Below are 27,286 nucleotides of genomic sequence, written 5' to 3' on the forward strand. Positions count from 1 at the left end.
GCTAATTGGATAAAGGGGGGAAGAGCCACTCAGCTGAAAGAGCGCCGTAAAAAGCTCAGATTGAGTGCTAGGAAAGGACCGCACAGGAACTTCTGCAGCAGTGCATTTATTGCCAAGAAGGGGCAGTTCCTGCGCTACGTTCCTCTCCAAGCACAGGCTGATAAGTCACAGCAACCCAGGGAAGAGTTGCGGGCTGATAGGAAGCCCTTTTACTTCAAGATCGCCTTGAATATTGAAACTTTCTGGTGACAAAACACTTCACTTAAAAGAAAAAACAAAAATCTGGACCCGGGATGCCGTCGCAAACGTCTGAGCTGGAAGGAGGAGTGACGAAAGGAGAGAAGGCTGTGTTTGTCCTTATTAATATTAAATACCCAAGTCCGTACCCTTGAAGCAAGTGGGGAGAAGCGAGGGAGAGGAGCTGCTGACATTGACAGAGAGTCCAAACAGGAGTTGCACTAGCGGTGTCCACCGTGGTGCCGCTGTCCACGCTTGGCCTTCTGGGAGTTGTAGTTTTGTCACGAGCAGCTCTGCAGACGCGAACCTAGAGTAGCCCTCCCTAGTTAAACTACCATTCCCAGGAGGCGCTGGGCTCTCCGCCCCTCCCGCCCGGGTGCGAGTGTAAACTCACCACGCCGGGGCGGGCGGCAGCGCGCGGGCGAGCGGGCTGAGCTCGGCACCTCGCGGGGGGCGCGCGCGGTACCGGGGGACCCAGGCCCCGCCACCTTCCCTCAGCCCCTCGGGTTCCGTTCTCACTTTGGAGCCGTGGAAAGACGGGGAGTGGGAGCCATGCAGTCGGAATCGGGGATCGTGCCGGATTTTGAAGTCGGGGAGGAGTTTCACGAAGAGCCCAAAACCTATTACGAACTCAAAAGTCAACCCCTGAAGAGCAGGTGAGTTGTGACAGCTGGCGTGAGGCGCGGCGGGCGGCTGCGAAGCCCCCCGCACTTCCCGCCGAGGGGCGAGGACAGCCGGACGCTATGGAACCCGGCGACAAGGACCCCGTGCCCTTGCCCCGGGGCGGAGGGACGGGTCTCCCCCACCTCAGCTGAGGGCCGCGCTCGGCCGGCCCGCGCGCCTCTGAGGAGGCTGTGCCCGAGCTCTGTGCGGGCCGGAGCGGGGCAGGACGGGCAGGGCGGCGCGGCGGGGATGCCAGCCGCTGAGACCGGGTGGGGGCTGGGGAGCCACCGGGCGCCAGGTGGGGGAGGAGGAGTGGCGGAACGGGACGCGCTCGGTCGGCGAGATGGAGGGACGGGGAACGGCAGACAGGCTTTCCAAGGTTTCCCTCCCTGGGCGGAAGAGCCCTTGAGGGCTGAGGGCTCCGAGAGCGCACGCTGGGGGTGGCTGACGACGGGAGGTTTCAGGGAAGCCGGGAGCTCGTCAGGGTAGTTGTGGGCTGCTCTGGGAAAGCCGGCCGCCCGCAGGTGAGCTTTTCCCGGGCTCCGCCCCTCACCTCGGCGGCCGCGGCTCCGGAGCGTGGGCGGCACCGACGGCCGCGCGTGGGCGTGTCCCCCGGTGCAGGTTTAGTGCCCAGGACTTAGACCCATTCAAACGCTGGCCTTCCCTGAAAGGAACGTGAGGGTTACACGTGTTTTAATTGCTGAGAAGAGAACTTCACAAACTTTTTAGTCAGAGAGGAGTTCAACACTCCTGGTCTGGTGCCCACCACCTCCTCTGCGCGCTGCCTTTGTACCTCTCGCCCATTCTCGCTGCGTTATGGCTTTTTTGAGGGAACGGATTAAGTGTCTCCCTTTCTCTAGATCCCGGGGCCACTCCCGATCTCTCCAGCTTCTCATTTCCAGTGTTTACTAAGAGGGAGATGGTCACATCACAGCCTTCTCCCTGGTGAGATAAGATACAGCTATAAATAACTGCAAGTGTTCCTCACCGCCACCGCGCACAGCGGCCAGGGTCTGGTGAATGGGACTGGCGGCCTGAAGGGGAACAGGTCCAAAAATCAGTGCGAATGAAGAAGGGCAACCGAGGCAGCCTCTTTAGCAGGCAGATTGCTGAGTGGAGATTGTGCCGTTAGAGGCGTCACAGCAGCCTTGAGTTGGTGGTTTGCCCCATAATGGCTGTTTTGTGTGTGAACTTGGATTGCGTGTGCTGGGGTGTATGTGTGTAAAGGGTATTGTTGGCCATGCTCACTACTGCTTTATCTGCGATGGGCTGAAGGGACTAGTGTTTTACCAGTGAGCAGCCTTTGCTTTTGCTTCTATAAGCAAATGCTTACATGGCCAGAATGAGAGGGTGTATGTGTGTGCGTGTGTAGTCCTGAAAGGAATGAATGAACTGGACTGTTTGGAATATTTTTGATGGTAGCTGATACATAGTATTAAATGAGTTTGAGAGTGTGAGAAAAATGCCATCTGGAAAAAACCCAGAAGAGTGCTACGAAACTTGTATTGGAGGATCTGGGCCTCTTTTTTTTTGAGTCAGCAAAAAATGACTTGCAGGGGTGAGCATCCTAGGGTGCTGAGCAGGAAGTGGTTCCGAGTGGGGGGAAGGAATGGCTTCACATGTTGATCCGAAACACAGGTGTAGGGTAGCATCCATATGGAGAAGGAAGGCTAAATTTACAAAGTTGTTGTCAAACTTGTATGTTTGAGCAGAAGCACATATTTTGAAATGAATCAGTGAAATAAAATCCGTGAATAAATAGGTGGAGTTGGCAGCAGTTCCCTGCACTGTTTTCCGCAGTTGTCGACGATATTCCTGTTAACATCTGTTGTGTGCTTTAGAGGGATGCACTGTGCTGAGAGCCTTCCCATTGCTTTTTGTCTTCAGGCTTCACTGGGGTACTTCACTTTGGAAAAAGTCAGAATTGAGAGGTTAAGATCAATGGCCTGCCTATCAGATATATTATCTACATTGTTCCTTGAAGTTGGAAATAAGTTCAAAACCTCTGCCACCTCTTTGTCCAAGTCCCTATCAGCTCTTGTTTGGGTTATTCCGGCAATCTTGGAGCAGGTTGCTGAAGCCACTGGTAGTGGGTTTTTTAGTATGTTCCTTTGGAAGTGGTGTTCAACTCAGGAGGGAGCATAGCCCCGTGGGTTGAGATGACTGCATTCCGTCTCAGAATCCTTGAGTTCAGGGTCTGACTGTAGCTTCCTATTCATGCAGCTCCTGTGAGGCAGCAGGGATGGCTCAAGTAATTGGGTCCCTGCTCTCCACTGGGAGACTCTTGCTATGGCTCAGTCAGGGGTGGTTATGGGCTTAAGGAGAATGAACCAGTAAATGGGAGCTTCCTTCCTCCCTCTCTCCTTCCATCTCTCTCTCTCTCAAAAAAAAAAAAAAATCCCAATTAAGGAATGATTTATCCTCGTATGGGTCCTTTGGTTATGTCTGGAGATATTTTTAATATCACAATGGGAAGGGGTCATCATTGGTTTATAGTAGAAGGTAGAGGCCAGCGATGCTGTTAGCAGTTCTACAGTGCCCAGGGCAGCTTCCAATCAAAGAGTTATTAGTACCCCAACTGTTAATAGCACCGAGGTGGCGAAACCATGTCTTGAAACTCAAGACGGATCATGCCATTCTCTACCTGATACCCTCTCGTGGTTTCTTGTTTCTCAGTAAAACTCAAAAGTCCTTAAAATGGTGAAATGGCAGCTTATTCAGTCAGACTGCCTGGCAGATCTGGCCTTAACCTCTCACTTGCTCCTCTTTCCCTGCTGTGGTCTCCTCCCAGGTCCCAGAATATTTTAGGCTCTTTCAGCCCCTTTGCATAGTGTACCCTCTGTTCCTTCTGCCCGGACCACCCTTTGTTCACAAGCCGGAGTACCCACTCCCCCACCAACTTCAAGTCTTCGGTGTCCTCCCTGTAATCCCTGTCACGCCATTGATGTGGCCTGCTGTGATCTCTGTCTTCACAATGGCTGTTCCTCCACTTCCATTTGCCTTGCCCAATGGTGTTCCTTCTCTGATGTTTATTCTAGATCCTTCTCATGCACTAGGTTTATTGTCTATTTCTCCACCCTAGACCATGAGGTCCAATATTAGTAGGGACTTCTATCTGTCCCTTGGTCACTGTTGTATTCCAGAGCCTGGAGCTGAGCTTCTGCTTGTCGGTGCTGTTGATATTTTGGACTAGATAATCCTTAACTGTGGAGGGCCGTGCTGGGATAGTGAGTAGCACTCCTGGTCTCTTCTTGCTGGAGGCCAGTGCTGCTTGCTGCACCACTGTGACAGCAGCAGACACAGACGTCACCCCTATTTCAGAACCATTGGCTTAGAACAATGCCTGGCACCCTCAGTATTTGCTGGACTGTGTTGCCTTCTCCCCTAGTAGCTCACTCTGGAAGGTGTTTGGTTTTTGTTTTTGCCTTCAGCATTGTGTTCCTTTGAAAATAGATGGCTACCAGGCTTTCTTCAAAAAGAGGTGTTTATATACTCCTGGTTGGGGTCAAGCTCAAATGTGTCTGTTAGGAAAAACATGTTTAGTTCCTGCCAAGATCTTCTTGCCTTTAGAACTGGGCAGTTTAGATAATGGATGGACACCTCTTTGATCATGTTGACCCATAAGGCTGTGTCAGAAGCAGATTCTTATTTCAGGGATAAATTCTCAGAGAGAACTGTTTGCACCTTAGTCCCTTCAAAAAGAGTTTTGTTGTCCTGGGAGAGAGTTTAGAAATATGGGTAGCAGAGAAGTTGCTGTCTAGGGCAAGCCTGGCATTCACACACTGGCATTGAAGCAAATGTGGAACTGTCCAGTGTGTGTTCAGGAGCCAGGGAACACACTGTAGGGCTTGCGTACCTGAAGACGTCTTCCAGCATGGTGGCATCCTAGAGGCTCACAAGGCTTTGGTTTGGTTTTCTAAGTGTGGAATGTTGGGGCTCAGTAGTCACTAATATCCTTTTCCTAGATAGACTTTACAACTGACTTCCTTGAGTTCCAGTTTCTTCTTGGAGTTTTGACACTGTTGTAGACAGCTGTTAGTGAACTTGCTGCAAATCAGAAATGGGGATGCCAGTAAGCACGAGGATTTATTGTGGCAGGGCGGGATATAGTAGTGATTCCCAAATGCTGACTCATAGAGAGGTGTATAAAGTTTTCACTGGTTTGCTGTGAAATGAGGAAGATAGACTGTTTTGTCACAAACACACATCTATTTGGGTATAAGGTCACTGCCATCTTGTGGATATATACTGAGATTTTTCTCTGTCGTCATGTGAATTTTCTTTTCTTTTATAAAATGAAAATTGATTCTAGGCACAAGGAAGACTGTCAGTCCTAATAGGATTTTTACTTTCTGATTTTTTTTAAACAAAAAATTGTGGTTTGTATAGTCTTTAAGGAACATAGAGACTAGCTGCCTTGTGTTGGCACCTGTCAGTTTCCAACTAGTTGAGTGACTATGTGGGCAGGCAGGTTGACTGCTCATTTCAGTTTTCTCCTCTGGCATAGGGGAGCCTTCCTCTAGAAGTCTTAAGAATTTTAACTATGGCATTGGGAAGGAGTTGTGTATTGCCTGGCGTATAGAAAGTACTTAGTAAATACTAGCAGATGTTGGTCTTGTTATATTGTTTATTACTTGGTACTGAGCTCTAGCATTCTGAAAAGTCTTCACATTTGGTTGACCATGACTATTTTCTGTTAGGCAAGTGTTGTTATACAGTTAAATTCCCTCAATATTAGTAAATTCTGTTTTTGTTTTTTTCCTAATTCAGCTAGTTTTTTGTTTTATATTTCTGATCCAGTTCAAGTTTTTGCATTTTTAAAATTTTTGATCCAATTTGTAGCAATACTTCAATGCTGCTTAAGAAAATAACAGTGATACTAATCAGCACATATATAAAGTTCATATTCAACATGTAGTTAGTGAGTCATAGTAGATGTAAACTACTACCAGTAGTATCAGCTAATGTTTACTGTGTATGCACTGGGTGTCAGCCCCTGTTCTGTTTTCATATATATAAAGCATACTTAATCATTAGCAAACCTGCATGAGGTGATTGCAGATACAGATGATAATGGCATTAGTTACAATTAAAAAAAAAAACAGGTAATCCTCATGTAGAGTTTACTAGGTGCAAGGTGCAATTCTGACTACTTCACTTGTAGTATCTCAATTCATTCTTACTTCAGTTTTGATTCTATGCATTTTTATCTTTCCAAGTTTACAGAGGAGACTGAGTCATATCCAGTAGTTTGGACCTGGGTTTAAACAGAAGCTGTCTGGGTGTTGTGAGATGTTCTTGTCAGTTTCTCTTTACTGCTGTATAAAAAGCAGGTGCGTGGTTGGACAAAAGCCAAAGATGAATCCCACTATATCCCCTCTCAAACTCCTAGAGAGAGGAGGGGAGAATACATGGATTCCGCCAATCAAACAGCTTACTGTGGGGGAGGTGAGCATCAAACCTGGGGAGGTAATACAAGAAGTGGACTTGGAGGAGAGAGTTTATGCACAAATAGAAGTGTCTGAGTTTGAAACAAACATGCTTTTCTTCTACATTAAATAGCATGTTAGATGCCTTGGAAAGCATAATCCTAGCAAAGCCATTTAAAGTTTTTGTTTGTGCTAGATGTTTTGTTTTTACAGATTTATTTATCTGTATTGGAAAGGCAGATTTACAGGGAGGAGACACAGAAACATCTTCTATCTGCTGGTTCACTCCCCAAATGGCTGCAATGGTCAGAGCTGAACTGATCTGAAGCCAGGAGCCAAGAGCCTCTTCCTGGTTTTCCACATGAGTGCAGGTTCCCAAGGACTTAGGCCACCCCCTGCTGCCTTTGCAGACCACAAACAGGGAGCTGGGAACCCGTGTCCATATAAGATGCTGGTACTTGGAAAGCAGAATATTTTGTAATGGTCCCTGAAGATTTTTTTTTTCAAACAAGGTTTATTTGAGAGGGAAAGAGAGGGAAAGAGGAAGACAGAACAAGTGCATAAGCACTTCTGTCTACTTCCCTAAACCTGCAGTGGCCATGAGGGGCCACACTGGCCTTGGGAGCCTGGAAATCAATCTAGGTATTCCACATGATGGACAGGGACAGACTGACTACTTGAGCCTCTAAGAATCTGTTTTAGAATAGAAGGAAGTTGGAGTCTGGAGCCAGAACTAGAACCTGACCCAGAGATGGGAACTGAACTCAAGCACTCGGATGTGGGATGCAAGTGTCCAATCACCAGGCCAAATGGCTGCATCATGTTTGCATCTTAAACTTTTAACCAGACTCTCAGTTCTCCCTCGTGGTCTGTGGGCAGTGCAGAGACTGGGAGCACGTGGGTAGGTTTACAGGGAGCTGTGCTTTAGTGCTGAGCTCATGCTTTTGTCTGTTAACCACTCTGTTGTGTTTAGGGCATGCAACCTCTTAGTGTCTCAGTTTCTTTAAATAACAGCGTGAGTAGACAACCTTTGCGTAGGGTGGGTAGAACCTTTAAAACTGAGGTATCCTCCCAATTTTGTACATGCATATTAATTTATTCTTTTCTGAGAAAATTTTTTCTTGATAGCATTTTCCCTTCCTTGTAGCAATAACTGAAACCATATGTAGAATCATGTGTCTGAGGCAAAATAGATGAGAATGTGGTGCCTTAACCTGGCAGATGTTCAAAACTTATTATGCAGATTCGTTCTGTGGCATGATTAGATGGAACACTTGATTAAAGTGGGATTCTAAGTGTTGGTTTTATGTCTTAATGGAGACTTCCTTTTCCCGATTACTGCTATTTATAGAATTCGTGTGTGTGTGTGTGTGTGTGTGTGTGTGTGTGTGTTTAATTCCCTTTGAGTTCAGCAGTGTAGTTTGCACAGGCTGATGTTTATATCTGCTCCAGTTGTGCAAGAAGTGGAAAATATCCTTTTTTTAGAACAGGTCACATGTGCTTACTGTCAGGAATAGGACCTCAGTGTAAAAAAATGTATCTTGGGACAAATCAAAGTTACTAAATTTCTGCCTCCAACTGCTTTGTTTCAGAACTGGCAGTATTAGGATAAATAATAGGAAAAAAGAACCTTTGGCTATTTTTTTTTGTCATCTTTCAAGGACAACAAGGAAAAGTTTCATTTGTTTTTTGTGTGTGGTGGTTGTTAAGTATAAAATGTACTTTTCCATTAGGTTTGTTTAATCAGAGTAAATTATAAAAATGTGTTTAACTACATTATTTGGGAAAAATGATCAAAGAGGCAGATTAAACATGCAAGCACCATAAACGTGTGATATTATAAGGACAAACTTGCAGTTTAGAAGATTTTGGGGAGTCTTGTGAGCACCGAGGAAAGGAAAGGAATTATTCCAAGTAATGGAGTCCGCATCTTTCTTGGAAGAGGAAGATCCATATGCTCCTCAGATGAAATATCTCTATTTTTCTTTTCTCTCTCTTTTCTTTCTTTTAAAAATATTTATTTATTTTTATTGGAAATATTTATAGAGAGAAAGCTTTTCCTGTCTACTAGTTTATTCCCCAAGGGGCTGCAATGACTGGAGCTGAGCTGATCCAAAGCCAGAGCCAAGAGCTTCTTCCAGGTCTGCCACATAGGTGCAGGGTCCAAAGGATTTGGGCTGTCCTCCTCTGCTTTTCCAGGCCACAAGCAGGTGGCTAGATGAAAAGTGGAACAACTGAAATAGGAATTGGCACCCATATGGTATCCTGGCACATGCAAAGCAAGGATTTAGCCACTAGGCTATTGCACTGGGCCCTCTACTTCCCTTTCTATTGCTCAGGGCTTCATGGGAATGCCAGAGATTTATCTCCTCTATGGTAAGCCTATTTCTCTAGGTTGCTTCTTAAGCATGGCTTCCTTGTTGTTGTTTTGTTTTTGCTTAATCTTTCTCTCCTATGGCCTTTCATGCATACCCTGAAGATTAAAGGAGTTCACCTTTAGAGTGTTCCTGTGAGGCACTTGTCCTGAAAGTCAGAATATGGAGACCTTCCAAGGTGACCTTTTCATAGGGCTTTTCAGGAGCTGAGCTTTGTGCTTGGGGTGTTATAGCTTGGTGGCAGCTCATTGGCTATTTTCTAATTGTATTCATAAGTTTTTTTGTCACTACAGTGAAATATCAGAGTAAACTGGTTTTATAAATGGAGATAGTTTGTTTTTTACGGTTATGGTGTTGGAGGTTCAAATCTAAGATTGAGGAAGTGGTCCCATTTATCTAGACATCTGGTGGAGAAGGGGCAGAAGTGTAACCTTCAGAGCCAGGAGGCAGAGAAAAAAATGGCTGGGCCCAACTCAGGCCTTTATAACCAAGCCTCTCTCAAGAATTACTATCTAGGGGTCACACCTTCAGTGACCTAAGGACATCCCATTAGGGCTACGTCCTAACCACCATAATAAGATCAAGTCCACCACCCTCCTAGTACCATTAACTTATGACTTTGAGGGTTAAGGTCCAGCATGAGTTCAGGAGCCATATCCTATTCAAACCATGCCGTATCTGAGAAGGTGGATCATGCTGACGAGGGCAGGGGTACATTGCTTTGGAGGTACTGATGAGAGGGAAAAAAGCACCTAGAGATGGCCTCTTGACATCATTGATGTTCTCTACTGTCTTCCCCAAGTGGTTCAAAAACCATCTTCAGTCACTTTAAGTGTAGGAAGTATAGTTTTGGAGTTGGAAGGTCCTAGATTTATTGTTTTTTCTTATCCTTTTCTTTCACCTTTCTCTCCCTCCTTATAAGGATTATTGATTAAAACACCCTATAGGGTGTTCGACTTGGTACTTGCCATAGAAAATTATATGTAGAGCCAGGCAGATGGGATTCCTGCCAGCATAGTACTTCCATCCAGGGTAATGCTGGGGAACTTTGAAACTGCTAGCTGTTTAAGTCCTTTGACATTATCTGGTTTGGCCCTGGTCTGGTCAAGGCAACTGTAGGCAGGACTCGAAGTTCTGTCAGTCCATAGCAGGCAAATTTTTAAGTTGCTAATTTTGTATGGCCCGCAAATGATGTTATAAATACCCACGTGGCTCTTGGCAGGAAAAAAAAGGTTCCCCATCTCTGAGAGGTAGGGACACAGTCAATGAGCCAAATAAATGAACTAAGAAGATCTTGGGCAACTGTTAGGAAAACTAAACATTTATTGGTGAAGTGTGACTGTGAAATAAAGGGATTTTCTTGCGTTGGATGATCAGGAATGACTGTATGGAAGAAGTGATTTTTGAGGACAGCCCTGACTATGTGACAGGAAGGAATATCTCTTGGTGCTTTTCACCAGCTCTGTGTCTTTGGATAAGTCCCCCAACCCCCCTGAGCTTGTTTCCTTGTTTTGAAACATGGCAATGGCTACCTTACAAGGGTCCTGTGAAGAGAAAAGTGAGTGTACATGACATGAGGCTTGATGCCGGTGGTTTTCCAGGAAGACCCCCTACGACTGGTTCAAGGTAGTATATACATAGAGGTTAAAGTACTACAGACATAAATCTATTGTGTTTATGACTTGGTCATCAGTGTTTTCCTAACACTGAGTGAGTCAGAGATTCCTGCTTGTCTTCATAAACCTGCCCTGGACCAAAAGTGGAGATGAGTCTTGTTACTTTTTATTAGTCTCTTTCTTTTAGGATCATCTTGCCCCGTCCGTGCTGTCTCCTTGCTTTTCTCACTGCCACTATAATGAGACTGTTCCTCTCTGACCGTGTCTAACCTGGTGGGTTACTAGGCTGGGCTTTGAACTCCTTTTTTGGTGTAAGGGAGAGGTCCAAGTAACTGAGGATTTAAAAACTAGAGCCCGAGGTGGATTTCACAAAATGTACACAGGCCCCACAACACATCAACCTCCTGATTCCCAGTCCTAGGTCATGCTTCCTATGCACATGGAAGCAAAATGTCAGTGCTGGTGCAGAAGTGAGAACGCAGAAACTCTCCTACACACCACTCTAGCCACTCACCAACCTTCACATCCATAGGCAGTGGTGTGTTTGTAATTGCACTTATTTAAGAAACATTTTCAAAGCATTTGGATTTCAGTAACTGTTGTTTTGAGTATCCATGAAATGATGACTTTCAAAAGGAAAGTTTCCTAGTTGTGTGACAACAAATATTTAAAATCCCATTTCCAGGAGTTTCAGAGCTAGATAGAATCCTAGAGCTGATAGAATCCTATCCTATAAAGAAAATGTGGCTTGTTGAGCAATTTCAGGAAAGCCTCTCTGGTCATTGTCTTCTCCACAGGGGCACACTTGCTGAATCAGTGGCCCACGGCCATTCATTTCCCTGTATGAATGAGACAGCAATGGCAAAGTGACTGTCTCCACTGTTGGGGAATAGTTCTTGCTGGGGAAAACTTAACTTGGCTTCGTGGGGAGAAAAGTAAGGGAGAGAAGGTTTGTAGAGTAACTGGTTTGGTTGTATATGAAATGACCAAATGACAGACAGATAAGAATGCTGTGTTTACTTCACCACTTTGGCTATAGTATGTTCTAGAATACTAAATTGGTCCAAAGACACACATCTTTCAAAACGTACATTTTATTTTTATAACTGGAGATTGGGAATTTGGTAAAAAAGAAGAGCACTTTGAAGTCCTACAGATAGTTTTCTTTTTTAACTCGGAATCAGAGCAGACATGGTCAATTCCATTAGTCTCAGGGAGATGTGGCCGCCTTGTTCCTCTTGTGTGTATGTGGGGTCTGTGCCCTAGTGTTGGTGTGAGTGCTTTGAAATTGAGTCCAGGCAGGCACTGAAAAGTATGTCAGCAATCAGACAATAACAATTCCTTCTCTGTCAAAAGGCCTGGGTTATGTGTTTGTTTTTATTTTTCCCCCCATATTTGAGACACTTTGGCAAAAACCAGAAAGGTATTACTGTAATGTTAGCTCTGGGGTGTTGTATTACTAGATTTGTATATAGCTATATCACCTAACTATGGGACATTGGCACTTCTGCCAGTAGAACCAACCCTTTGAGCAAATTTATAATGCTCTTGGCAGAGACTGATGATTAAGAAACATTAAAATAGCATTAGCAAGTTAGGGTCATTTACTCTCGAAGGGAGAGGATGACGACAAGTATGCCTTCTGGAAAAATTCTGTTTATTTGTGTTTAAGGGAAGAGCTCACAGTAGTGGATGTGAAGCAGTTGCTGAAAAGATAAGCAGCTGGCATTCTAAATGACATTCTAAATAAAAGTTAGCCTGTTTGCTACAAGGAAGTATGCTTGCAGAATAGCTTGCAGAAGATTGGCCACTGCTCATGGTGTATTGGACAGTCAGCATGTAGACTTTTTGGAACCATACCTTGTGTCATCTCAGCATGGTCATTGTGTAGATAAACACTAACAGTTTTATCTAGATAAGTGCTAGATGACTAAATGCTAAATGATTGGATCTTGGAATGCAGTTCTAATGGTACTGATTACGTATGGAGCCTTTAAGACTGTTGATTCAGGAATGAATGAGAGGGTTTGCTCTTGTTTGCCCGGTTACAGTGTTAAAGTGAGTAAAATGTGTGGTTTAACAGCAGGGAGTTGAATGGCAAGGCTACTTATTTGGAGGTTGGTTTGGGGACCACTCTGCTTGCCTCCCTTCCTAGTGTAGCCCTCTTTCCCACTCTTGAGTCCAGAGTCCTCACCTCTTGATAAGTGGTTCTCAGTGGCAGCCATTTTCCCTTTCCTTAAGTATTTTTTTCCTGGTGATCACTGATTTTTTTTTTTTTTTGCATGCTAATAATCTCTTTTCTAAATTTTTCTAACTAACCCTCTCATATGCTTAGCTTACGTGGCTTTGTGTCATGACTCCAGGAGTGGAGAATGTGATATAGGTCTGGCCACATGGCCTTGTGGCAGGAGTTGGTTTCAGTGGGGTGTGCGTTGACCACTCTAAGTTAATTCCTGGTACCCTGGTATCACCAGTCTAGATATGATGACCAGAAAATCAGCTTTCTAGAGGGGAATTTTTTTCTTGTTAAACCAGTGTATAGCTATTTATTGTTAGTAATCAGCTGTGGCCCAATAATACCAGCGCAACCTTACATTATTTTTCACTAAGTATATTCTGATTTGGGAGAAAAAATTATTCTAAAGCAGAAAAACAAAGATAAATCATTAAGGAGATATAAACATTTAAGGTTAAATGTATAAGGTTCTTAAATATGAGTGTACATTAGCTCCCCTTAAAAGGCTTCTTTTAACACAGATTCCTGGAGACACCACTGCAGTTTCTGACTCAGTGGATCTGGCTTCTAAGTGATGCTGAAAGTGGTGTTCTTGTTGAGTGAGGGGGTGGTCAGGGAGGTTGTCATAATTTGAAAGCCATTGCAATAAGGTGGTGGTGAAAGTGGCATAGTGATTCTGCTTGGTAAACTAGGAATAGGAAGCATTATATTAGAGATAAATTATAAGGAATGTGAACACTTGTTCCATATCCTGACATGGAGCGTAAACTCCAGATTAACCATGCTGAATGAGGAAAGCTTAATGGTTAAATGACAGGAAATCCCAAGGGTATGCCTAACTAGGTCTACGGAGGGTAAGACTGTGGTTGTGTACATGTGACAGAGTGTAAAGTGACACAGAGTGTAAAGTAACCTATCTGTACTACCTGATGAGCCCTGACTTCAATCTCAGGAGATGTTGGAGTTGAAACCAGACTCACTGGGAATGTGTGAAACTTAAAGCATACTGCAGTCACTTGACTGAAAGCCTCAGTTGAGAAATAGGGTGATGGTGGTTTTGGGTATGACCACATGACCAAATTGTTGTTCATGTAACTTCTGCTGAATAAAATTTGAAATACGACTTTCAGCCTGTTTTCCCCTCTTAATGAGTTCCAGACAGTTTGTGGAGTGTGGGAGCTTCCAAAACAGGGATGGAATGGCCAGGACCAGTCAGCATCTGTTTTGTCATGAACAAGGGTGTCTTGACCCAACAGTCACTCTGTTTTGAACCTCACCAAGCCATTCACTTTAAGAGGGAAGGAAAGGCCTGGGTTTTGTCAGACCAACAGAGCCTAAAGAAAAATTCTAGAACTCTACCCACCACTGTGTTTCATCTAATTGGACTTTAGCATCTTTGTTTTTTTCTCTCTCTGTCTCTCTTTTTTCTTTTGTTATTAACTCAGCTTCTCCAAATAGAAAGACTTGATTTATTATTATAAACTGGCTTGGGGTTTTAAATAAGTTTAACTTTAGCGTAAAACATATTTGAAGTTAACTTCCATCTTTGGCCATCTAGTAGCTGCATACCTTTGACAGGTTATTCTTTTGATCTTCATTTCAATAGAGGCTACAGGAGAGTAGTGGGTAATAGTATGATCTTAGTTGTAGAGTAATTAAGTGGATGAAAAGAATTATGTGGGTAGAGTGCTCAGGCCAAAGCCTAACTCTTAGTTCCCTCCATATCCACAGCATCAATAAGATTTGCTTTTTTTTTTTTACTTGAAATGAATTTTTGATTTTGGACACCTTAAGAAAAGACAAAATAACTCAAAGGCCATCAAGGAAATATGAAGATCCATAGACAAGAAAGGGAGGCCTGAAGAAATCCTAGTTTGGATAATCAACATCTGTAAGATTTGAAATAGTGGCAAGTGGTGGGATCATGAGGAGAGGTGTTGAGGGTGGCACGTGTTATTTACAGACACGGTGTTGCTTTTGTTGTCCGCACAACTTTTTTTCTTTATCAGCATGTTTCTTTTCATCATAATTGCAGACTAAGGTCCAGTGGAGGAATAAATAATAAGCTGCAGTTATTGAAGTGGCACAGTTCTGTGGCAGTGAGACAACTTAGCGCTGTTGCTGTCTCCACGTGGCTGTCTGTAATTCCTGTCAGTTTTCGCTGTGCCCTGTGTAGCAGCTTGTGCTCTACCTTTTCACACTGGAGAGGACAGCTTGTGTATAGGGGTGGGCATCTTTATCTTGGATGAACCATTGTGCCACATTCCTGAACCTCAAAATTTTTACATCTTTCCACTTTGTTAGCATTTTTCCCGTTGGTGATAGCAGTGTGTAACTATTTAAGAGACAATAGTTTTAATTATTGTTATGCATCTAGTTCAGTTATTTAAAAGAGAGAACGACAAAGACAAAGGAAGAGACAGATGAAGATTGCCCATCTACTGGTTCAGTTCCAATATGCCTGCAGCAGTCAGAGCTGGGCTGGTCCAATCCAGGAGCCTAGAAATCAGTCTGAGTTTCCACATAGAGGACAGGGACCCAAGTAATTAACAATCAGCGACTGCCTCCCATGGTGCACATGAACAGAAAGCTGGAATTGCGAGTGGAGCCGGACTTGGCCTCAGGCACTTTGATATGAGGTCTGAGTGTCACAAGAGGTATTTTAAGCGCTGTACCAAATGCAGATTTTAAGTGGTGTCTTTTCCCTCTCTCCACACCAGTATGATTTTCTTGTTCTTCATGAGGTTTCTAGCCTAAAACCTTGTGACTAGGCTGGTCATCAGAGAGCAGAAAGTGAAATTAGCTCAGATAGTAACCCCTTTCCCTGGGGAAAAAAAAGTCCCATTATATTGCACATAGATGTGAATGCCTTCTTTAGTTACAATCTGGTACTGTTGCTTGGAGAGTCGGGTATGTGTCTCACTGGATGGCTATGAAGATGCAACCATGAAGAGAGATACTACCTGTAGTAAGAAGACAGTAGACTTTAGCTGCTGCTACTCCTACTACACTTGTGCTGCAATCACTTCTACTTACTGCTGCAGTTCTTATTAGAAATTAATTTGTTTGACAGAGAGCTCCCATTTGCTGGCTCACTCACCAAATCAGTTTGATGGCCCCTCAACTGGGGTGAAACCTAGAGCTGGGAGTGCAGTCCAGGTGTCTCACATGGGTGGCAGGGACCAACTGCTTGAGCCATCTCTGCTGCTTTCAAGGGTGTGATTAGGAGGAAGCTGAAGTCAGGAGCTGGAGCTTGGCATCAAAACCTGGGTACTCTGACATGAGAGGTGGGCATCTTAATTACCAGTTTAAACCATTTGCCCATAGGACTATAGTTTTGTGTTACCATTGGTGGCATTGCTATTAGAACTTAGGCTTTGCACTAGAATTGAAGAAGTGACTAACAATAAGAATACTTGTGTGTGCAAGTGTTGTCTACTCTCTCATTGCTTTGCCACTGTTTAGTGAAAATGAGGTAACTGCCAAAAGTTCCTGGAAAAATGGAAAGATAAATTGCTGTTCTGCCAAAAAGTTTGAAGCCTATGCATAGTTTTTCCATCATTTTATATGTACTTTGTATGTGTATTTTATATGTACTTTTTATTTTTGAAGATTTCTTTTTATTGAAAAGTCAGTTATGCAGAGAGGAGGAGAGGAAGAGAGGAAAATCTTCCATCCGATGATTCACTCCCTGAGTGACTGCAACAGCCAGAGCCGAGCTTATTCAAAGGCAGGAGCCAGGAGCTTCCTCTGGGTCTCCCACGCAAGTTCAGGGTCCCAAGGCCTTGGGCCATCCTTGACTGCTTTTCCAGGCTACAAACAGGGAGCTGGATGGAAAGCTGGACTGCTGAGATTAGAACTGGAGCCCATATGGGATCCTGGCACATTCGAGGCGAGGACTTCAGCTGCTAGGCCACCACTCTGGGCCCATGTGTATTTTGCATGTACTTTATGAAGACCTCTCAGAAGTAAGATATTGTGTATTCATAGCTTATCTCAAGCTGATGGACAGTTCTCCATGGCCTGGAGTCTGTGCAGCAAGCTTTCAAAGCCATGCCAGCACTCAGCAGCAGTCCAGGATACTCTGGTCCACTCCCACTCCCACGCTCTGTCATATGTTGTGTGCATAGGAATGGAAATGAATTTGACTGCCAATTAATGAGGATATATCTTCTGCCAGAATCCATAGCACATAAATGTAAGTGAAAATCTCAGGGCAGTGATTCTCAGAGTATTTTCAGTCTTTGAAATTATGGCAAATCCAAACTTGAGTATAAAGCTGCTCACATCCTCGGTTTTTATAGGGGAATGGGGAAGTGAAAGTTCTTTCTATGTGCTGAATGAGCAGTATAGAAACACCATGAGCTCATATGCTTGGAGAAGTCAGGAGCACAGGACAGGAAGAAGGCTGAGAAGGATGGGTCAGATGGACCGTCTACTGGACTTCTGAGCACCATACTGGAGCAGAGGAGAGGATGAATGTACAAAATCGGCCAGAGTTGAGAGCTGGGACACTCAGGAGCTGGGAGGAGCTAGTCCTCAGAGATGGAGAAAGCAATTTTAGAAGTCCTCTGAGTAGATTTATTGTTTTGGATGTGTAACTGGGTGGATGTTAGTAGATTTGACTTTTGCTCTTATTTTCTGAGTCATGGTTTGGAAATTATTTTCAGTATCCTTGAGCAATTTTTTCTTGGCCTGGGAGGTAAAATGGTATTTAATAAATATTTATTTGAGCTTACTGAGGAGTCAGGAGATAATGGTGAGGAAAAAAGGTCGATATCACCATTGGCAAGTGGGCAGCTGCTAAGTGATACTGTGTAACCAGGGTCAGATCATCAAGGCTGCAGAGAGAAGAGCCTGCTTGGAGGGGCACATCTGTTGTATGGGAAGGAAGTATATAACTCTTCTTGGGTATTTGTCAGTACTCATATCTGCCTATGCTGAAATTCCTGCTATTAAATAATACAGGGCATTTGCATAAAACCTATAGACATCTTCCTAAATTTGCTAAATTGTTTCTAGATCACATTACCTAATATAATATATGTACAGTGTAAATCACTGTTATACTGTATTACTTAGGGAATAATGAAAAGAAATGAAAACACATTCAGGACAGGTGTGTTTTTTGGCCCCATGAATACTTTTGGTCCTTGACTGATTAAATCTGAGGGTGTAGAAACTGCAGATGTGGAGGGCTGGCTGCATTGTAACTGGTATTTACTGAAGATAGCTTTTAACTGCCTCTTCACTTGACATTCTTGTTTTTTTTCTTCCTTGAAATTCTTACTTTTAATGGAGTTTATTATTTGTTTGAGAAACAAATATACACACACATATATATACACGTATATAGACAAAGAGATAGAGTGAATTCCCTTTTGGTGAGTTTACTTTTAATTCACAGTAGCTGGGTTTGGGCCAGGCCAAAACCTTGAGCTGGAAGCAAAATCCAGGTTTTCTTTATGAATGCCGGGGATCCAGTTCCTTGCACCATGACCAGTGTCTCCCAGTGTGTGCATTGACAGGAAGTTGAAATCAGGAGCCAAAGTTGAACATTGGATCCAGAAATCCTGATATGCATGTGGGCATCTTAACAGGTGTCTGAAGTGCTGGGCTAAATGCCTACTCCTGAAAGTGTTTTTTTTTTTTTTTTAAAGAATATTGTACATCTCAGACATTAAGGCATCTTATAGATAGGTTGATTAGCAATACTTGTATTATTGTCCATCTTCAGGAGGACAAGGAATCTGTTAGTTCATTGGACATCTGGAGGAATCGTTTACTGTAATAAATGTTGAATGAAGAATGACCAAGATGGATGAAATGTTTCTGATGTATAGAAGTCAGTAACTTTTGGGCCCAGTGGCGTGGCCTAGCAGCTAAAGTCCTTGTCTTGAATGCCTCGGGATCCCATATGGGTGCCGGTTCTAATCCCGGCAGCCCCACTTCCCATCCAGCTCCCTGCTTGTGGCCTGGGAAAGCAGTGGAGGACGGCCCAAAGCCTTGGAACCCTGCACCCTTGTGGGAGACCCAGAAGAAGTTCCTGGATCCTGGCTTCAGATTGGCATAGCATCGGCCATTGCGGTTTACTTGGGGAGTGAATCATCGGACGGAAGATCTTCCTCTCTGTCTATCCTCCTCTCTGTATATCTGACTTTCCAATAAATAAATTAAAAAAAAAAAAGAAGTCAGAAACTTTTAAGAATTCAATTGTCCCCTTTCAGAAAAATGTGTAAGAAATTTCAAATTTTGCTTTTAATTATCCTTTGTTAAGGTTATTTTGTGCTTCTGTTTCCTCACCTATCAAATGGGCTATTCTTGAGTTAGCTATGAGGAGTCTAGAAGATGATGTCTAAAATGCCTGGCATTTGGGGTGGGTGTTTGTCCCACCAATTCAGATACTTCTCGGGACACTTGGAAGCTCTACAGAGAGCCTGGGTTTGAGTTCCAGCTCTGTTTCTTGGTCTGTCTTCCTGCTTTCTTTCTATAAATAGGGCAGTGGCAGGTGACAGCTCAGCCCCTGCAGTTGCAGGCATTTGAGGAGTGAAACAGCATTTGGAAGATACCTGTCTTGGTGTCTCTCTGGATTTCAAATAAAATAAATATATAGGTAGCTTTCAAAATTTGCCTGGCATATGTAAATCTTAATGCATTAAGTTGGAAAGGATAATGCTTATTGTCACTCCTATTCATGCTAAGAAATAAAATACAGTCAATTCTTATTGTTTCTGGATGTTCTAGTCTATAAGTTCACCACAAACATTGAATTAGAGAATACTGAACCATTACACTGTAGAAATGTAAGATAAATTTCATTCTGGGGCCTCTGCACACAAGCTTTTGGTTGGTCAATATGTGACTATGTTTATGTAAGTTCCAGTGGAAGAATACATTACTGTGTATTATGTATTCATTCCTGTTGACCTCAGGACCACACTTCAGGACTGAAGGAAGCTTCTCCAAAACCTATATTTTGTCCATGAGGGGCAACACAGTGTTCTTTTGCCTGGGAGTATGAGACCTTCCTCCAACACACTGCTTGACTCTTTAGACAGTGGAGACACCAAGAAAAGCACACACACAGAGAAATGCAGATTGGGAAAAGGTAACTTGTTTACAGAGTGACACAAGGGCTGAGACAAGAAGGCAGAGCACCTTCTCATTTGACTGTGCGGGGAATGCATACATTGGGCTACTCAAACCTTGCTTTTCTGTGCATGTCCGTAGTAGACTGTGAAAACATTGTGGATACTAATTTGAGGGTTACGTGTGACTTTTCCAAGTAGGTGATTTGACAGTGGGGGACTCTGTGACTCATGTAGGCTAATTCTGTTAAATTTTTTTTTCTTCTGTCTTTGTCTAGGGGTTCTTTCTTTGGTCTAAAAAGCCTACTCCCTTGGGACATTTTGAAAACCACTGTCTGCCTAGCTGTTGCAGCTTGTGCATGAAGCCACATTTTTTTTTTTATCTCTTTGTTTACCAGTAAGATGGTCTGTTACACCTAGATTTTTAAAACTGTGGCTTCCCTGTTTAGATTTTTTAAAAATCCCATTTCTCTTGTTCTTCAGGAAAGTCGAGTTCTGATTGAGGGAACTTCGTTAAAGATGCCAGAGAGATTATGGACTGTGCCTGGGGAAGCTATAGAAAGGCTTAGAAATTCTGCTGTGACATAAGCAATGTTTTGAGTCTCCAGACCCAGCTTCCTTAGGGTCTAGAGGATAAAGGTGATGATTGTGGCTTCTCTGTTTTTGGAAATTAGCATATGGTAGTTATCAGTATAGTCATCATGATCAGCATTAACTATGTTCATGTTGGAGTGCTTAAAATTCTTTCTTTTTTGTGTTCATCTAATAGTTTCTAGTTGCAAAACAAGATAGAACCTCCCACTAAATAGGAGCAAAAGCATAAAGAGTAGTGGCAGTGATGGTAGAGTCTAGCATTCTTAATTCCCTCCAAACAGGCTGTGCCCTGTGTTAGTGTGTTGGTCTGTCTTGGGAATTTTTGAAAAACATCGTTTTGTATGCAAAAAATGGTTTGTTGTGGGTGTGTATAGTATATTTATTTGTCAGTCTGCCTTTCTGGCTGCCTTAGTCCTATGGTAAGGAAGGTTGCTATGTAATTAAAAAATAATTCCAAGATCAGAAAAGTCCAGAAGCTGAAATAGTAAAATGCTTTCATTTATTTTAATTTTTAAAATTAATTTAAATATAGTTGAAAAGCAGAGAGAGAAGGAGAGAGTGGGATCTTCTGTCTGTTGATTGACTCTCCAAATGCCCACAGCAGCTGGGGTTGGAGCCAGGCTGGATCTAGGAACTGAGAATTCATTGCTGATTTCCTGTCTGGGTGGTGGGGACCCAAGTATTTGAGTCACCCTTGCCTCCCAGGGTGTGCATTAGCATGGAAGCATGAGCTGGAAGCAGAACTGAACCCTGGGCACTCCAGAATGGGGTGCAGGCATTCCAGGTGGCATCTTAACTGCTCTGCCAAACGCCCACATCCAGAAATGAATCATTTTTGATCTGTGTGAATTATAAGCATATTAAGACATCTGCTCGGTGTTGAGTATGGTGTTCAACATTTAAAATGCTTCACAGAAAGTATTTCTGGTGTGAGGTAGGTAGGATCCAGTTTCACAGTTGAAGAAACCGAGGCTTCTCTGTCTTCTGTCATTGGGTTATCATGAGTCAGACTCAGAAGGGCAGAACCAAGATTCAAACCAGAGACTCTTCAAACTCATCCTCTTATCTGCCACACTGTAGTGGTGACCATGTATTTTGGGGTTCCAAGGGAGAGGTGGGGAGGAAATGATTGGGGTGACAACTCATGTTGGTTTTGGCATAAAAGGAGGATTAGGTGTCTGATGAAGACAAAAGACTCAGGGTGTGGTCAAACATAGGAGTCCAAAACAAACAGATCTGTCTATTAAAGGTGCTCACAGCATGCCTGGCTGCATAGTCCTTTGTTTTCAAAGGTGTTTCTGAATAGGTGAAGGACACATGCTGCGAAGGCTCCCAGAAAAGTAGCCAAAGATGGGATGGTGGACACTCCATCACTCCAAGGGTGCGGTGTGTAAGTTTTAGGTTTTCCTCATTCCTTACAAACATCTTCGAATGTTGCTCCCTGATGACACTGAGTAGTCTTGTCTACCCTTACCATGTTTTGTTCACTTGTTGCTCCTTAGATCTTATGTATTTTAACTCATCTCATCTTCCCCACAACCTGACTTGTTAATTGCTTCTTATGTATTATTCTTAAAGTTGTAGCCAGTCTGTTCCATTCTGGACTGTTTATCTTTGACATGCCAGAGGTCTTGAAACATCACCATGTTGTGTAATGAACATAACTTCTGCCTTGACATGTGGGTGTTAAGAGCATTAGTCATGGCAAAGTATTGAGTTAAATATTTTCAATAAAAGGTTATAATGATCTAACAGTGAGGAAGAAGTTATAAAGATCCTAGTTGATGACTTTAATGATGAGGCTATACATGTAGTGGGTCTTCTTGGTGATGAGTTGGAGATCCATAGGCTGAATACAGAAGCATTCTTAACTCCTAATTAGTGGAATAGGAGAAAGATCAACCATTTTTCAGAAATGACTTAGTTCTCATACGTACCAAGGAAGGTGTGAACTAAACAAGTTTCTAATTATTCTACTCTGATTTCTTTAACTGCCACAAAATATGTTAGAACTGCTGTGTGACATTCTTTATAGGGATTTCTGGGCTGTGGCTTAGCCTTTGTAATGAACTTTTCTTGGGGCGAGGTGGGTGGCCCAAGGAATTCTTACCAAGGCTCTGAGAGAGCTAAAGGTTTCCTGAGCAGGTGAAGTAGGTCTTTGACTTGAGAGAGAATGGATTTTATGAAGTTTTGGTCAGCATTAGTCATTGTGGAATGACATGCTTGCTGTTTTGGTTTATCTCTTCAGACAACGCTTCATGGCAGAAGTCTGACTCCTTACTGCTCTGGTCTGTGGGCATCAAACATGGTAGAGGTATACTGGGGGGTCTGTTCTCCTTGGGGTGGGGAGGATCCTGGGGACTGGTATCCCTGAGGGTATTGTCTAAAGAGGTGATTGGTGATCAGTTGAATAGGTGGGTTGTTGCCTTGTAAAGAGAAGACACCTTGAGCTGCTCTCCTCTTTGCCTTGCCAGCCATCTTCAGTTGTTTTGGCAAACAACAGTTGAACTAAATATCTTTCCTTTTCTGAAGTGGTTACAGATAGGGAGATTGCTTTCATGCTAGAAGAGAGGGCGTGAACAGTGTCTATGGTGCTGTTGATATTTTAACTGTCTGAATATTTTCAAGTGAAGTTCAAGGCAAAGTATATGCTCAACAGGAATCATTTTCGTTTCCAGTGTAATATCTTGCATGCATGGGTCACTATTTTCACAGGCCATTTGGTGTTCTGTGATTATTTGCAGATTAGAGAATTTGTGGAAGGGATATCTGTTGTCATGGGACTTATTTGTGTCCTTTCCTCATCAGGCTTGTCTAATGTGAAATTGTTGGATATATTCTCTGTTATTAATGAACCAAATGTATAGATAAGGAGGTAGTTTTGAATGAGAGCCAAGTAACCTGTTGATGTGAAGTCTGTTTTACCTTTATGATTACCATCATTAGCACCTCCCTCCTTCCTGGCCGAACTCCCTGTCATTTTAAGTAGGCAGCAATTACTGGTTTGCTAAAGCAGCCAGCTCCTGCTGCCAGAGATCCCATTAATTATCACTCTATCTCTAATTTAGCCTTCCTCGTGTTGAGAGAAGGTGCATGGAAGCGTGTGGCCGAGCGGCCACAATCGCCATCTCCGTCATCATCTGCATTCTGAGACTTTTGAGTGGACTCAATGTTCAGCCAAAGGGCCAAGGTGGCCCTGGTAAGTGTTTTCACCTCTCTTCTCTAAGCTGTCTGGTTAGTCCAGCTTGGCGTGGCTGTCTTCTGCCTTTGATTCTAACTTGAGTAAAAACTAATGGTTGGTCTTTGTGCTGGGTGTTCAAACCTATGCCTGGTCAGTCTCTGAACTCAGATGGAGCTCCTGGAAAAAACTAATGTGGTTTTCTCAGAAGTTGTTTTTCTCTATCAGTGCAAAAGAAGCCATGGAATTGACTCTGTGCCTGTTTTCAAGAAGGTAATGCAAGTGATAGCTAAAGTAACTCTGTTTACAGGTTCTTGTATAGCAGGGTTTTTTTTTTTTTTTTTCTGGAGGGAGGAGGGAATCTTTTTAAAATAGGGTCTTTATGTATAGGATACTGGATATTTGGTTTTCCTTGTTCATCAGTGGCTACAGGCTTTCTGTTTGCTTGCAGAAATGTGTAATATACTTGTTTGTCACTGATTTTTTTTTCAGAAGTTCCCCTGGATCACTGGGTTAGGTTTAGAGTGCTTGTACTTCCTTTTCCACTGTGTGTGTGTATGTGTTTTGTGTGTGCCTGTTAGTTTTGGCAGCCTTGGTGTTTGAAGCTGTGGAAGTGATTCACTGCACAGTGAATGAATTTTCCACATTCTCAAATGCATATTCCAGTCGCACCCCCCCCAAATTTCTTTTCCGCTTCTTAGATGATTCTGCAAGTTGTAGTTCTGTCATTCTTGCTGTTTCAGATATAAATGCTGATGTCACTGGATTTCTTAAATTACAGCTGGTGGGGATTCACAGAAATTGTAAAAGAATACCGCTTCCTCATTTTGATATTTTCTTGATTAATTATTATACTTTTAAGTCCTTTTAGGAGAATGGGGTTTTGGGAATAAATTCTTTGTCTTGAAGTTCAAAGTGCAGTTTTCCTATTTTCCCCCCATTATTTAAGCAAACAGACAAAAAAACAATTCAGTGCTTAGGATGCTCATCTCCTATGTCCTTTAGTAACCCCAGACAGGCTTCTCTCGCTGCTGAATCTGTCCTTTGGGCTGTCTTTTGCCCTGGGTGAAGGGTTTTGAATACTTCCCTTAAGAGAGTTTCCTTATATGGACTATTTTTTACTCAAAAGGCTTTTGCCCACCCCAGGGTATTATTGGTATTAGGTCAAGGGTTCTGATTCATATTAAGTTTGTCAGAGCCTTTTGTTTTTTAGGGAGTGGGTAGCTTTGCCTCCCTGGTTGTGTTGTGACAGTTTGGGTTGTTTTGTATGGGTCTCTTCCTTCTTCTTGCTCTACTGGTGGGAACTAGGGCCTCAGGCTTTCTTGTCTCCCGGTTAAGTGGTGGTCCCCTGCACCTTGTTGGGGGGAGTTCTCTAGGCTGTTGGGCCAGATGCTGAACTCCACCTGGAAGTGTGAGGAAAGCGTGGCAGAGACCTGCTCAGTGCTATTGATTGCATCGCAGTCTTTGGGAGGCAGAAATAGAAAGGGTTCAGCATTTGCACTTTCCTCTGGTAGTGTTTTTGCTTATTTTGTGTATTTAGAACAGGCAGCCATATGCAAACTGCTGACTTACCATTTTCTCTGGAATGGAGAGCATTTGGATTATTTCAATGAATTTTAGCTAAAATTTGTTTGTTCACAGCATTAGTTTTGTTTTCTGGCATCCTGTTTAGAATATGACCAGAATATGTCTTTTTACTTTATGGAAATAAGTGTTCTTTGGTGCCTTGGAATTTTGCAAAGCAACATGAATTTGAGAAATCATATGTTTACTCCAGAGTCGAAATATAAAATCTTGGGTAAAAATTATGATTTTATAAATATTTCTGTGTTGGGTTATTTTACTTTCTTTTAAAAGAATTTTTTTTTAAACTAAATTATTTAGATTCAGAACAGTCCCTTTCCTTGGTTAATTTTTCATGCTAATGAATTTATCTCAGTTTTCAAAGAGAAAATGAGATTAAACAGAAAAGCTGTAGTTCAAAATCATGTACTAGTATATTTGATACAAAGTGGTGAGTGGTTTTTCTTTATTGCCTTTCATGATTGAATGGATTTAGTTGAACTGCTAGTGATAAGGTTTGGATTGGGGCTAAAAATAGAATTCCCTTTCCTTAAGGACAATTGATTTGCATTCTTGAAGGTAAGTTATGGTTGTTCAATCTCTGGAAAGTTTGCACTGTAAATTCTATACACAATATTTCTAACATTGTGATTAGTTCATTGAATTGACATTTTACAATGATACAGTTATTCAGGAACTATTTTAAATGTTATCCCAGGAGTTGTTTGTTAAATATGAATTATAAAAGGTTAAGAATTATTAAATCATTTGGGTTGAGATATTTTTCAAGTTTTTATATTTAGGCAATTTAACCGAATACAAGCAAATAGGATAGTGTAATAACCGAATTGGAGGTGGGAATTAGAAGCACAACACAAGTTTCTAAGAGGTATATTAATAAACTCTAAAGTTTCACCAGATTGGAGATCATGAATGCTTTTCTTATCAAATAGTATCATGACAGACGTGGTAGTTCCTTGGTAAATGTGGAATGAATGAATGAATGTGTTAGGAGGCCTAACTGAGCTAACTAAGCGTGTAACCCTAATCACTCATGGAGGAATAGGGACTAGGTTGGGAGCCCATGTGATACTCCTCTGCTCCTTGCTGCTGGCATTTGCTTGGTGTTATACACAAGTACCTTATTCTTTTCCATAAACTATGAGGACCTTTGGGTCCTCCTGACTTTGGTGCACCTGTGTCCCTCAACTCTGCATAGGTATAAGAATTGGAACCCATTTGCTATCTCAGAAGTGTGTTCTATTGGAGGTTCCTTACTACAGTTTTTTGGTCTGGAATTTTTCTGCTTGTGATACCTCTAGTCCAATTTCAAGTAAGTATTATTCTGTGGAAGTTCTTAGTCCACAAATGTTCACTTACCAGCAACATTGTCTTCCATTAATTTTTTTCTGGTTGATCAGTATATGTCTATATGAATGAATCTGGACAGTAGTTCTCCAGCAGTATAAGATGTCAGGAAATAGATTGAAATGGAGTTTTGCCTTGATTCCCCCAAATCCATTTATACATCTTGTGTTTGATGATTGGCTACTTTCTGCATGCCAGATGCTACGCTAATATAAAATGGCTGGCGCATAAGATACAGACTCTGCCTTCTTGTAACCCACAGCAACATAAATGTGATACTGGGTTTGTTATTGTTCCTCTGGGAACCAGAGATGGAGGTGTCAGTACTTCTGAGGGGACAATGAAGGTGCAAGGCTCTGGAAGAAATTAAGTTTGAGTTCATTTCTGAAAGATGACTGCCAAGCAGATGAAAGGATGAAAGGGAAGCATTTTAGGCAGGCTGAAGCATGGAAACTCAGCAGAGGGTTGCATTTTTGCAATGGCTGGACCACTTGGGAGCATGGCCAGTTTCACACAGTGGAGTAGAATGGGTTGGAGAGTGGCAGACACAGTGTTGCAGAGGCCAATTAGGGTGGTTCAAGCAGAGCTGTTTTTGTGAGAAATGATGATATGTATGCCCTATCCAGTCCTGAACATAGGGTATGATTATGGGGAGGATAAAACCCTTGTCACAGGTTTCAAGGGCAGTGACATTTGGGAATATTAAGGCCTGTGCTTGCTGCTTGCTGGTAACATTGACATGATTGCTTATTGATATTCATTTGTCACAGTTAGATGTCCACAATATAGTCGGAACTACAATAAACATGTTGGCCTTTGTTCTTAGCAGAAGCGCAGTCAAGCAAACCAACACTTCTAGATTATGATGTACTATTCTTTTTTTTTTTTTTTTTTTTTTTTTTTTATTATTGTGCTTACATTATTGTTAGTACAGTTTTC

The 27,286-nt window shown here is 42.6% G+C and overlaps 1 protein-coding gene across 5 annotated transcripts in view; it reads left to right on the plus strand.

Moving 5' to 3' along the window:
* The first annotated feature begins 650 nt into the window (after positions 1-650).
* Positions 651-27,286, plus strand: part of MITF (melanocyte inducing transcription factor) — a 221,100-nt gene continuing 194,464 nt past the window's right edge. For 4 of the 5 annotated variants that reach the window (XM_040994801.1, XM_040994803.1, XM_040994802.1 and 1 more), the window contains exon 1: positions 651-893. In XM_040994801.1, the coding sequence (XP_040850735.1) occupies positions 790-893 (104 nt within the window). In that variant the 5' untranslated portion in view covers positions 651-789. Of the gene's footprint in view, positions 894-22,761; positions 23,690-27,286 lie in introns of those variants that run through there. The other variant, XM_040994807.1, reaches the window with a different exon arrangement.

This window comes from Ochotona curzoniae, unplaced genomic scaffold, assembly GCF_017591425.1.
Source record: "Ochotona curzoniae isolate NIBS_2020 unplaced genomic scaffold, NIBS_Ocur_1.0 contig_908, whole genome shotgun sequence".
Classification (NCBI taxonomy): Eukaryota; Metazoa; Chordata; class Mammalia; order Lagomorpha; family Ochotonidae; genus Ochotona; species Ochotona curzoniae.